The 11558-nt window shown below is 44.2% G+C and overlaps 1 protein-coding gene across 1 annotated transcript; it reads left to right on the top strand.

Moving 5' to 3' along the window:
- Window positions 1–705: 705 nt before the first annotated feature.
- LOC138906598 (uncharacterized) lies at window positions 706–1152 on the top strand. Its single transcript, XM_070195867.1, has one exon. It carries the CDS (start codon window positions 706–708, stop codon window positions 1150–1152), a length of 447 nt encoding a protein of 148 aa, XP_070051968.1.
- The last annotated feature ends 10406 nt before the right edge of the window (window positions 1153–11558 follow it).

Consider the following 11558-nt stretch of genomic DNA (forward strand, 5'->3'; position numbering starts at 1 on the left):
TGATTTTCAAAATTAATGAATTTTGTGACTTATTGTGGTTGTCAGCTTGCCTAGTATTAAGATAGGCACCATCACGGCATGTGAGATTTTGGGTGGATCCGAGGAAGATAGAGGCGGTTCAGAGTTGACCCAGTACATCTTCAGCTATTGAGATTCGGAGTTTTCTCGGCTTGGTCGGATATTATTGTCGCTTTGTGGAGGGTTTTTCGTCCATTGCAGTACCTATGACCAAATTGACCCAGAAAAGTGCTCCATTCCGGTGGTCGGATGAGTGTGAAGAGAGCTTTCAGAATCTCAAGACTGCCTTGAGCACAACTCCAGCTCTAGTTTTGCCTTCAGCGTCGGTTTCTTATATTGTGTATTGTGATACTTTTTGGATTGGTATTGGGTGTGTCTTGATGCAGGAAGGTAGATTGATTGCTTATGCTTCGCGCCAGTTGAAGCCCCATGAAAAGAACTACTATATTCATGATTTAGAGTTGGCGGTCATTGTTCATGCATTGAAGATTTGGAGGAACTATCTCTACGGTGTGTCTTATGAGATGTTTACGGATCATCGGAGTCTCCAGCATTTATTCAAACAAAATGATCTAAATTTGAGGCAGCATATATGGTTGGAGCTGCTAAAGGACTATGATTACTATTTAGCATCATCCCGGGAAGGCCAATGTGGTGGCCGGTGACTTGAGTAGAAAGGCGGTGAGTATGGGTAGTCTTGCATTTATTCCTGTTAGCGAGAGACTGTTTGCATCAGATGTTCAGGCCTTAGCCAATCAGTTCATGAGATTAGATGTTTCGAAACTCAGTCGGGTTCTACCTTGTGTGGCTTCTCGATCTTCCTTATATGATCGCATCAGAGAGCGTCAATATGGTGATCCCCATTTGCTTGTCCTTAAAGAACCGGTTCAGTACGGTGATGCCAAGGAGCTTACTATTGGAGATGATGGGATGTTGAGGATGCATAGTTGGATTTGTGTACCCAATGTAGATGGGCTACGCGAGTTTATTCTTAAGGAGGCCCACAGTTCGCGATATAGCATTCAACCGGGTGCCACAAAGATGTATCATGACTTGAAGAATCATTATTGGTGGAGGAGGATGAAGAATGATATAGTGGGGTTTGCAGCTCGGTGCCTAATTGTCAACATGTGAAGTACGAGCATCAGAGACCGGGCGGATTGCTTCAGAGACTTGAGATTTCGGAGTGGAAATGGGAGCGTATCATCATGGACTTCGTAGTTGGGCTCCCACGAACTTCGAGAAAGTTTGATGCTATTTGAGTGACTGTGGATCTGTTGACCAAGTCTGTGCATTTTATTCCAGTTGGGACCACTTATCTTCGAGAGGCTACTAAATTATTAGGAAAATTTCACTTTTTTCATTCATGTCGTGCAGATTTGTTGAATTTGGAGTTTGAGCCTTTGTATATCTATTCTCTCACAGATGGTGAGGACGCACTACTGAGTTAACTGAACAGACACCCCCACCCCCTGCTAGAGACGTGATAGGCCGAGGCCGAGGTAGAGACCGAGGCCGAGGAAGGGCACGCGCCGTAGCTAGAGCACCGGTCAGAGCAGCAGTTGAGGAGCAAGCTCCAGTTGGGAAACAGGCACCGGAGGCACCTGTTGTTACCCCCGGACTTCAGGATACTTTAGCACAGTTCCTGATCATGTTAGGTACATTGGCTCAGGCGGGATTGATATCCATTGCACCAACTATTGGACAGATCGGGGAAGGAGATCAGACTTTTACTGCTTGTACTCTAGAGCAGCGGGTTCACATTGGTCAGGTTCCGAGTGTAGTGCTGGTACAACCTGTTATTCCGGTTCAGACTAAGTTCAGGCCAGGGGCATCAGAAGAGGAACAGAAGAGGCTTGAGAGGTTTCAGAGGTATAGTCCACCTACTCTCAGTGGCACAACTATAGAGGATGCTTAGGGATTTCTAGAAAAATGTCATTGTATTCTCCGCACCATGGGCATTTTGGAAGTGAGCGGAGTTTCCTTTACTACATTTCAGCTGTTAGGAGGAGTGTACTAGTGGTGCTAGGTTTATGAGGAGGGCAGACCAGCCGATGTAGCACCACCCACTTGGGCTCAGTTTTCAGAGATGTTCTTGAAAGAGTTTGTTCCCCAGCCTCTCCGGGATGCGTAGCGCACAGAGTTTGAACAGTTGTGTCAGGGCACCATGACGGTGTCAGAGTTTGCCATCAGGTTTAGTATGTTAGCCCGTCATGCACCTACCTTGGTTCCTACAGCCAGAGAGCAAGTCGGCAAATTCATTGAGGGGGTTAATTATGATCTTAAAATCTGCATGGCTCGGGAGTTGCATACCGATACTCCATTTCAGCAAGTAATGGAGATTCTCGGGATGTTAGAGCGTGTTCGGGGTAAGGAAAGGGAGTCTAAGGAGACCAAAAGGTCTCAAAGTTCTGGAGGATTCAGAGAATTTTATTCTTCAGCTATGAACCATTATGGCGAAGGCTCAGGCAGTCGGCCAACCCAGTCCTCACTTCAGAGTACTCATGGTGTTCCAGTTAGTACTTTTAGTGCACCACCAACACGGGGCTCTTAAAATGGTTATTCCAGTTATCCGGCACAGACTCAACATGAGCAGCCGTGCCCGTAGAGGGGTTGTTATGAGTTCCATAATACTAGATACACCATGAGAGATCATCCTAGACTTGGGAGAGGCGGATTTCATCAGAGCACTCAGTCTACAGACTCCGTTCCAGTTTCTATTCCACCTGCACAACCAATTAGGGGTAGAGGACATGCGGGTAGAGGGCGCCCTAGAGTGGGAGGCCTGACCCGTTAATGTAATTGCTATGGTATGACTAAGATGCTACACCAGATGGTATCGTTACAGGTATGATTTTGATTTGTTATAGAGGAGCATTATTCTTATTTTGATTCGGTTTTGCTTATCTATGTGAGACCTCCTATCATGCTCAACACATGGCGGGGTTTGTGATTGTGTACTCCACTCATGTGTTTATTCCTGTTGGGAGATTTTATGGTGTTAGCCCATGTCTATCTTTTTGTTTCTGTTCACTACTGAGAGATATGAGGCTAGAAGTGACTTTTTGTTACTCGGTACGGTGAGTTTCGATGTGAATTCTGGATAGTTGGTTGCAATTTGTGATTTAAATGCCTACCGGTATGGGGGGCTCATTATATATTATGATTTTGTTAACAAAATTGTTTTTTTAAAAAAAAAAAGAAGGTTTTGATTGGCACGATGTGTATACTACTTGTGATATAGAGTGGAGGATAGGATCCTGGAGTTCCATGTGGCTTGATATGTTTGAACCAGACTACGTGTCGCGGTGGAAGTCATATCAGGATGAGATCCTTGTGGGTAATTCATGTGTTTTAAATTCTCCCTTGTGAAATTTATTTGTATTATAGCACTGATAGGGAGTTATGCCTATTGTGCTTATCAGATAGTTCTTTTATGTGTTTCTTTGTGCATATTTAGCCATAATTGTGTTGTATTTATTAGGTTTGTTACACCCTATATTTTCGTACGTAAAAATGCGTCGTAAGCAAACTAATGTAGGACCAAAAATGAGATAATATTTAAAAGTATATAAAGTAAGTTAATCATGTTACCTCTGAGGTTACAAATATTGAAGATCATGAACAACAAGTACAAAGAGGGTTGGACAGTTCAGAAGCTAAAGCAATTAAATAAAATAATATTTCGTCGAAAGTCGACAAGTTAGGAATGTTATAACATGTACCTTTGGGGTGAGACTAGGGTGATTAACATGATAAGGAGATTATGTTATGATTTATATTAGTCGTATGACATCCGTGTGTTATGTTTTAATGTCAAGCGAGTTGTGGAACAAAAGTCGATGAAAGTCATCACAAGTTACACTCATAAGTTTTACTGAAATTTTGGGTCAAATGTAACTGCAATTGTCTCCCAATATACTTAGAGTTATGGGGTGTTCTACCCATCAAATTAAAGATCTATGAGTTTATTTTCCAACGCATTAAACCGTTTGTCAATACAACATTGGAGTAGAAAGATATGGGCATTTGTGCGATACTGCGCAAGCTGCTAGGTGACAAGTAGGTGTGTCACCTACTTGCTTAAATGAAAGCCCAAAAATGGGCCATTTCGGGTCGTCCAAAGAGGCCTTTTAAGGGCCTATTTTCTTCATATATTAGACTTAAAATATAGCATAATAACCAGACATAAGCTCTGCAAAGAATCCTCCCAAAAATTTCCCACAAACCCTAATTGATTTTCTCTCCCTTTCAAGTTCTAATTGGAGGTAAAACCTAGAGTTTGAAGAACCAAGATAAGAGCTGAGTTATCCAACAAATAAGGTGAGTTTACTGCTCTCTTTCATCCAATTTTTCTTCTGTAAATTCATGGTAAGTCGTTCTATACTTGTAAGAACTCACGGGACGGTGATCGGAAGCCGTGAGTTCGAGTTATTCACTTGTAGCGGACTGTTTTGTGGACTGTTTTGTGTTGCTGTTGGGCTGCGTGTTTTACTACTATTTTGTGGAGTTTTGGAGGAGGAAGGGGGTTTATAAACACCATATAAATGTAGGGTGGTTGGCTGGTCGTTCGTCATAACATTTTCGGGTCGTTTGACACTACTACGGTGGTCGTTTTGTGTACGAAGAGATTGGGGTGTGTTGGGCTGTTTTGTAGTATTTGATGGTGTATATAGGGCTGGAAAATGATGTATATATGTTGTTATTGTTCTGTTCTTGTATTGTTGGTGTTATCTTGAATTTGGAGGAAGTAAGGATTATAGGGGAGATGCTGCCCGTTTTAATACAAAATAAGTTTGTCGTTCGTTGTGCGATAGTTGTACCTTTCGTAACTTAACGATAGTATTATTATCGTTCTTGTAGATTAAGGTGCAAAGAGGTGAGTTCAACTTGGTTATTGGAAAGATTGTGATAAGGTATGTTAAGGCTAAGCCTTCCTTCATTTTGGCATGATCTCGTAGCTACATGTGTTAGTAATGAGACAAAAAGAGAAGTTCATATTCATGAATTTATTCACACTATTCTATTCTCATAAGTTACAATATTATTCCTTATCGAGATTCTATATTCAATTTTAGTATTGTCTTCTTCCAGTCAAGAGAGCAGCAAGCCTATATATATAGTATTACAGTATTTTCATTACCATCGAGCTATAATCGATGGGCAGGCCCCTATTGGGCAACCTCTGATCAGATGGAAAGTTATATACCGAGCCTACTGTGGCCGAGCGCCTATGAGCGAGCCCAGCATGGTCGAGATACATAGCCTAGTATGGCCGAGCGCCTATGAGCGAGCCTACTATAGCAGAGCAGTTATATATACCGAGCCTTATAAGGCCGTACAATTATTTTACTTACTATATTGAAGGAGTTGAGTCAGTATCAGCAGGTAAGTATATCTCCAGATCATCTTTGACTCCCAGTTACTTCCAGTTATTATATTATCAGTTCAGTTTCGATTTTCAGTTATGTTATTGCCTTACATACTCGGTACATTATTTCGTACTGACGTCCCTTTTCCGGGGACGCTGCATTTCATGCATGCAGGTTCAGATAGACAGACGAGTAGATCTCCTCAGTAGGTGTTTCCCGAGTTCAGCCTGATCGGTAAGCTCCACGCCTTTCGGAGTTGCCAGGTCTAGAGTGTTGTGTACATCTTATGTATATCTGTATATATGTTATGGGTAGGTCGGGGCCCTGTTCCGATCATAGTACATCTATCAGTAGAGGCTTGTAGACATATCCTGTTGGTTAGTGCAGTATGTTGGGTTTGTAGGCCTGGTATGTATAATTTGGTGGTTTGTCAGCTGTAGTAGCTATGACGGCCTTTTCAGCCTAGCTTTATATTGATGTTTAGTTAGCGCTAGTTTCCATTCAGTTTTATATTTTGCTTCGCAAATTGTCTTACAAGGTGGCCCCATGGCCAAAGTATGACATTATGTGTTCAGAGTCCATTAGTCGCAATTTGGTACGCCAGGTTAGGTGAGGCACCGGGTGCTTGTCTCGCTCCTAGGTTCGGGGCGTGACAAACTTGGTATCAGAGCAGTTCTGTCCTAGGGAGTCTACAAGCCGTGTCTAGTAGGGTCTTGTTTATAGATGTGTTGTGCACCACATTATATAAGCAGGGAACTACAGGGCATTTAGGAGTTGGTTACCCTTCTTTGAAATCTAAATCGTGCTATAGAACTGAGTTATAGGAAATTTGAATTAAACTTATGTGTTGGTGTTTGCATGCACAGATGACGGTGACTAGGAAGACTACGGCTAGCCAGAGGAGAGATACAGCAGTAGGTGAGGGGACCAGCAGGGTACCCCCAGTAGATGGGGCCCAGTCTGAGGCTCAAGGGGGAGACCCCTACTCAGCCATTACCGGCTCCTCCACCAACTACGGAGATTCCTAGGGAAACCGCACATCCAGTTCCCCCTCCACTTCCATCAGATCAGGACTTAAGGAGTGCGGTGCATTTGTTGACACAGTTGGTAGCTACCCAGCAACAGGCTAGGGCATCAGCTAGTGCAGGAACTTCTGAGGGGTCTGGGAGTTCAAGGGTCCGAGAGTTTATTGCTTTGAGTCCCCCAGAGTTCACGGGGACAGATCAGAGGGAGGACCCGCAGGATTTCATAGAATCAGCTTCACAGGATCTTTCGTGTTATGCATGCCACGGAGAAAGAGGCAGTTGAGCTGGCAGCTTTTCGACTCCGAGATATAGCCATCCTTTGGTATGAGGGATGGGAGAGGTCCAGGGGACGTGATGCACCTCCAGCTATTTGGGAGAATTTTTCAGATGCCTTCCTTGACCAGTACTTACCACGGGAGATCCGACAGGCTCGAGTCGATCAGTTTCTAGCCCTCAAGCAGGGTAATATGAGTGTTCGAGAGTATAGTCTCCGTTTTGACTCATTGGCCAGATATGCACCATCCATAGTTGCTACTATGTGGGACAGGATTCACAGGTTTATAGCAGGGTTAGCCCCAGAGTTAACCGAGGCATGTGCCACCGCTGCATTGCAGGATAGTATGGATATCTCCCGGATTCAGGCATTCGCCTAGAATATAGAAAGGGGTAGGCGTCGGCAGCAGGGTACAGAAAGGGCTGAGCAAGGGCAACGTAAGAGGATGAGATTTCCCAGGTCTCAGGAGCAATATCAGGGTAGTTATAGGACCCAGTACTTCGGACGGCCACCTAGGCCTCCGCCACCTCAGTTACAGGGTTACAGGTATGACCGCTATAATCAGTCAGGACCAGGTGAGAGCTCACGGGCGTCGGGTTTGCAGCGACAGCGAGGATCTGCGCAGACATGGTCATTTCCTCCATGGTGTGACATCTGTGGTAGAGGACACTTGGGCCAATGCCGAGCAGGTTCTGATGCTTGTTATACATGTGGGCGTCCAGGGCATATGATGCGAGATTTCCCAAATAGAGATTCGGGGGGAATGGCACAACCAGCGAGTTCAGCAACAAGATCATCTATGTCCGTGCATCCTTCAGGGCGCGAGTCTCAGTCTTCGGCTGGTAGAGGTCGGGGCAGAGGTAGAGGTTCCAGTTCAAGTGGTAATCAGAATCGTATCTATGCTTTAGCGGGTCGACAGGACCAGGAGTCTTCACCAGACGTTGTGACAGGTATATTAACCATTTGCTCTCATGATGCTTATGCTTTGATAGACCCAGGATCTACTTTATCGTATATTACCCCATTTGTCGCGAGGAAGTTTGGTATAGTGCCTGAAATACTAAGTGATCCTTTTGTGGTATCTACACCGGTCGGAGAATCGATTATTGCTAGACGGGTTTACCGAGGTTGTACGGTGACAATTTGTAGTCGTCAGACCTCAGCTGACCTAGTTGAGCTAGAGATGATGGATTTTGATGCTATCATGGGCATGGACTGGTTGGCAGCTTGCTATGCCACAGTTGATTGCCGAGCAAAGGTAGCCAGATTTCATTTTCTGGGTGAGCCAGTCCTTGAATGGGTAGGTAATACACCAACACCCAGAGGTAGGTTTATTTCCTATCTGAAGGCGAGGAAAATGATCGCAAAAGGGTGCATTTATCATATTGTGCGAGTTAGAGATGCAGATGCTGAGATACCTACACTTCAGTCTATTCCCGTAGTCAAAGAGTATGCAGATGTGTTTCCAGATGAGCTTCCAGGTATTCCTCCAGAGCGAGAGATTGATTTTAGCATCGATTTGCTTCCAGGAACTCAACCAATATCCGTCCCTCCGTATAGAATGGCACCTGGCGAATTGAAGGAGTTGAAGGAGCAGTTAAAAGATTTGCTGGAGAAAGGTTACATCAGGCCCAGTACCTCACCTTGGGGTGCACCAGTACTATTTGTGCGGAAGAAAGACGGCTCGCTGAGGATGTGTATCGATTATAGGCAGCTGAACAAGGTAACTATTAAGAATAAGTATCCACTTCCAAGGATCGATGACTTGTTTGATCAGTTGCAGGGGGCTAGATGCTTTTCAAAGATAGATTTGAGGTCGGGGTACCACCAGGTCAGAGTTCGGGAAAAAGATATTCCGAAGACAGCCTTCAGGACCCGATATGGCCACTTCGAGTTCCTTGTCATGTCCTTCGGGTTGACTAATGCACCTGCTGTATTTATGGACTTGATGAATAGCCTATTCCGGCCATTTTTAGATCTGTTCGTGATAGTATTTATTGATGATATTCTGGTTTATTCCCGTTCAGAGGATGAGCATGCGGACCACCTGCGAGCGGTACTCTAAACCCTCCGTGATCGTAAGTTGTATGCTAAGTTTTCTAAATGTGAGCTCTGGTTGAAGTCTGTAGCATCCTTGGGGCATATTGTATCAGATGAAGGGATAAAGGTGGACACTCAGAAGATTGAGGCCGTGAAATATTGGCCTAGACCTACCACTCCGACAGAGGTTCGTAGCTTTCTAGGCTTAGCAGGATACTATCGGAGGTTCGTAGAGGGTTTTTCTTCCCTTTCGGCACCATTGACGAAGTTGACACAGAAAGAAACTAAATTTCAATGGACAGAGGCTTGTGAGCGGAGTTTCCAAGAGCTTAAGAACAGGTTGACCTCAGCTCCAGTTCTAACACTTCCAGAGGGTCTAGAGGGTTATGCCGTGTATTGTGATGCATCAGGTGTCGGGTTAGGATGTGTCCTGATGCAACATGGGAAGGTAATTGCGTATGCTTCAAGGCAGTTGAGGAAGCACGAGAGGAATTATCCGACCCACGACCTCGAGTTAGCTGCGGTTGTCCATGCACTTAAGATATGGCGGCATTATTTATATGGTGTTCATGTTGATGTATTTACTGATCATAAAAGCCTACAATATATCTTCAAGCAGAAAGAGTTGAATTTGCGACAGAGGCGATGGCTTGAGTTATTGAAAGATTACGATGTTAACATTCTCTACCATCCAGGGAAAGCTAATGTTGTAGCAGATGCCTTAAGTCGCCGATCTATGGGTAGCTTAGCACATGTAGAGCCCAAGAAAAGACAATTAGCTAGAGAGATTCATCAATTGTCTTCATTGGGGGTTCGGTTAGTAGATTCTGAGGATGGTGGAGTTGTACTCCAAAACACTACAAAATCATCCCTCATAGCGGAAGTCAAGGAAAGGCAGTACGAGGACCCAGAGTTGGTCGAGCTGAGAGAGCGAGTTCCGCAGCAGAAGAAACCACTGTTAGAGCTAAAGGGAGATGGGGTTCTCAGATATAGGGGTCGTTTGTGTGTTCCAGATGTAGCAGGGCTACAAGACAGGATTATGTCAGAGGCACATTATTCATGGTATTCCATCCATCCTGGGTCGACGAAGATGTATCATGACATTAAGGATGTGTACTGGTGGAATGATATGAAGAAGAACATTGATGAGTTTGTCGCCCAATGTACTAGTTGCCAGCAAGTGAAGATAGAGCACCAGAAGCCTGGAGGGCTAATGCAGACTATAGAGATCCCAACATGGAAATGGGAGGCGATAAACATGGACTTTATCACGGGTTTACCTCGTTCTAATCGTAAGTTCGATTCCATATGGGTGATAGTCGATAGGCTCACAAAATCAGCTCACTTCCTACCGGTCAGATCTACATATACAGCAGAAGATTATGCAAAGTTATATATTAAGGAGATAGTGCGGCTACACGGAGTACCAGTTTCTATTATATCTGACCGTGGGGCTCAGTTTACAGCACATTTTTGGAGGTCATTTCAGAGAGGTCTAGGGACTCAGGTGAATCTCAGCACAGCTTTTCATCCACAGACTGATGGACAAGCCGAGCGCACAATTCAGACGCTCGAGGATATGTTACGAGTATGTGTGTTGGATTTTAAAAGAAGTTGGGATGAACATCTACCTCTTGTCGAGTTTGCATATAATAACAGTTACCACTCCAGTATTCAGATGGCTCCGTACGAGGCTTTGTATGGGCGTAAGTGCAGATCTCCTATAGGGTGGTTTGATGTTGGGGAATCTGGGTTATATGGGCCAGACCTGGTTCAACAGGCCATAGAGAAAGTAAAGCTTATCCGGGAGCGACTGTTGACAGCTCAGAGTCGTCAGAAGTCATATTCTGACGTGCGGCGACGAGACTTAGAGTTCAGGATTAATGACTGGGTATTCTTAAAGGTATCACCTATGAAGGGCGTGATGAGGTTTGGCAAGAAAGGCAAGCTTAGCCCACGGTATATTGGGCCTTATAGGATCATTCGGAGAGTGGGCCAAGTAGCTTATGAGTTAGAGTTGCCCTCAGAATTGGAGTCTGTCCATCCGGTTTTTCACGTATCTATGCTACGGAAGTGCATTGGCGATCCTACCCGAGTGGTGCCCACGGATGATGTACAGATTACAGAGGACTTGTCATACGAGGAAATTCCAGTTGCCATCCTAGACCGACAAATCCGCAATCTACAAAATAAGGAGGTAGCTTCCGTAAAGGTTTTATGGAGGAGCAAGAATGTAGAAGAGATGACGTGGGAATCGGAGGAAGAAATAAAGTCTAAATACCCCCACCTATTTCAAACTGAAGATATGGTTCGAGATGGGACGCTACAACATAGCTCTATGTAGGCTAGCAGGTCATCAGGTAAGCTTTTATTTTTCACTTTCAATATTTATGATTTACAGTCGGTGAGGCAAATTGCTGCTATTTATAAAGATTGGCCATATGTGGCATGCATAGTATGTTTCTGGCTACGTGCAGGTTGGTTTTAACCTAGTGTACGAAGGATACTTTGGCAAAATTATCCAAAGTCTCTAAGAGTAAACATTCGAGGACGAATGTTCCCAAGGGGGAGTGATGTTACACCCTATATTTTCGTACGTAAAAATGCGTCGTAAGCAAACTAATGTAGGACCAAAAATGAGATAATATTTAAAAGTATATAAAGTAAGTTAATCATGTTACCTCTGAGGTTACAAATATTGAAGATCATGAACAACAAGTACAAAGAGGGTTGGACAGTTCAGAAGCTAAAGCAATTAAATAAAACAATGTTTCGTCGAAAGTCGACAAGTTGGGAATGTTATAACATGTACCTTTGGGGTGAGACTAG

This window comes from Nicotiana tomentosiformis, chromosome 1 (genome assembly GCF_000390325.3).
Source record: "Nicotiana tomentosiformis chromosome 1, ASM39032v3, whole genome shotgun sequence".
NCBI classification, from domain to species: domain Eukaryota; kingdom Viridiplantae; phylum Streptophyta; class Magnoliopsida; order Solanales; family Solanaceae; genus Nicotiana; species Nicotiana tomentosiformis.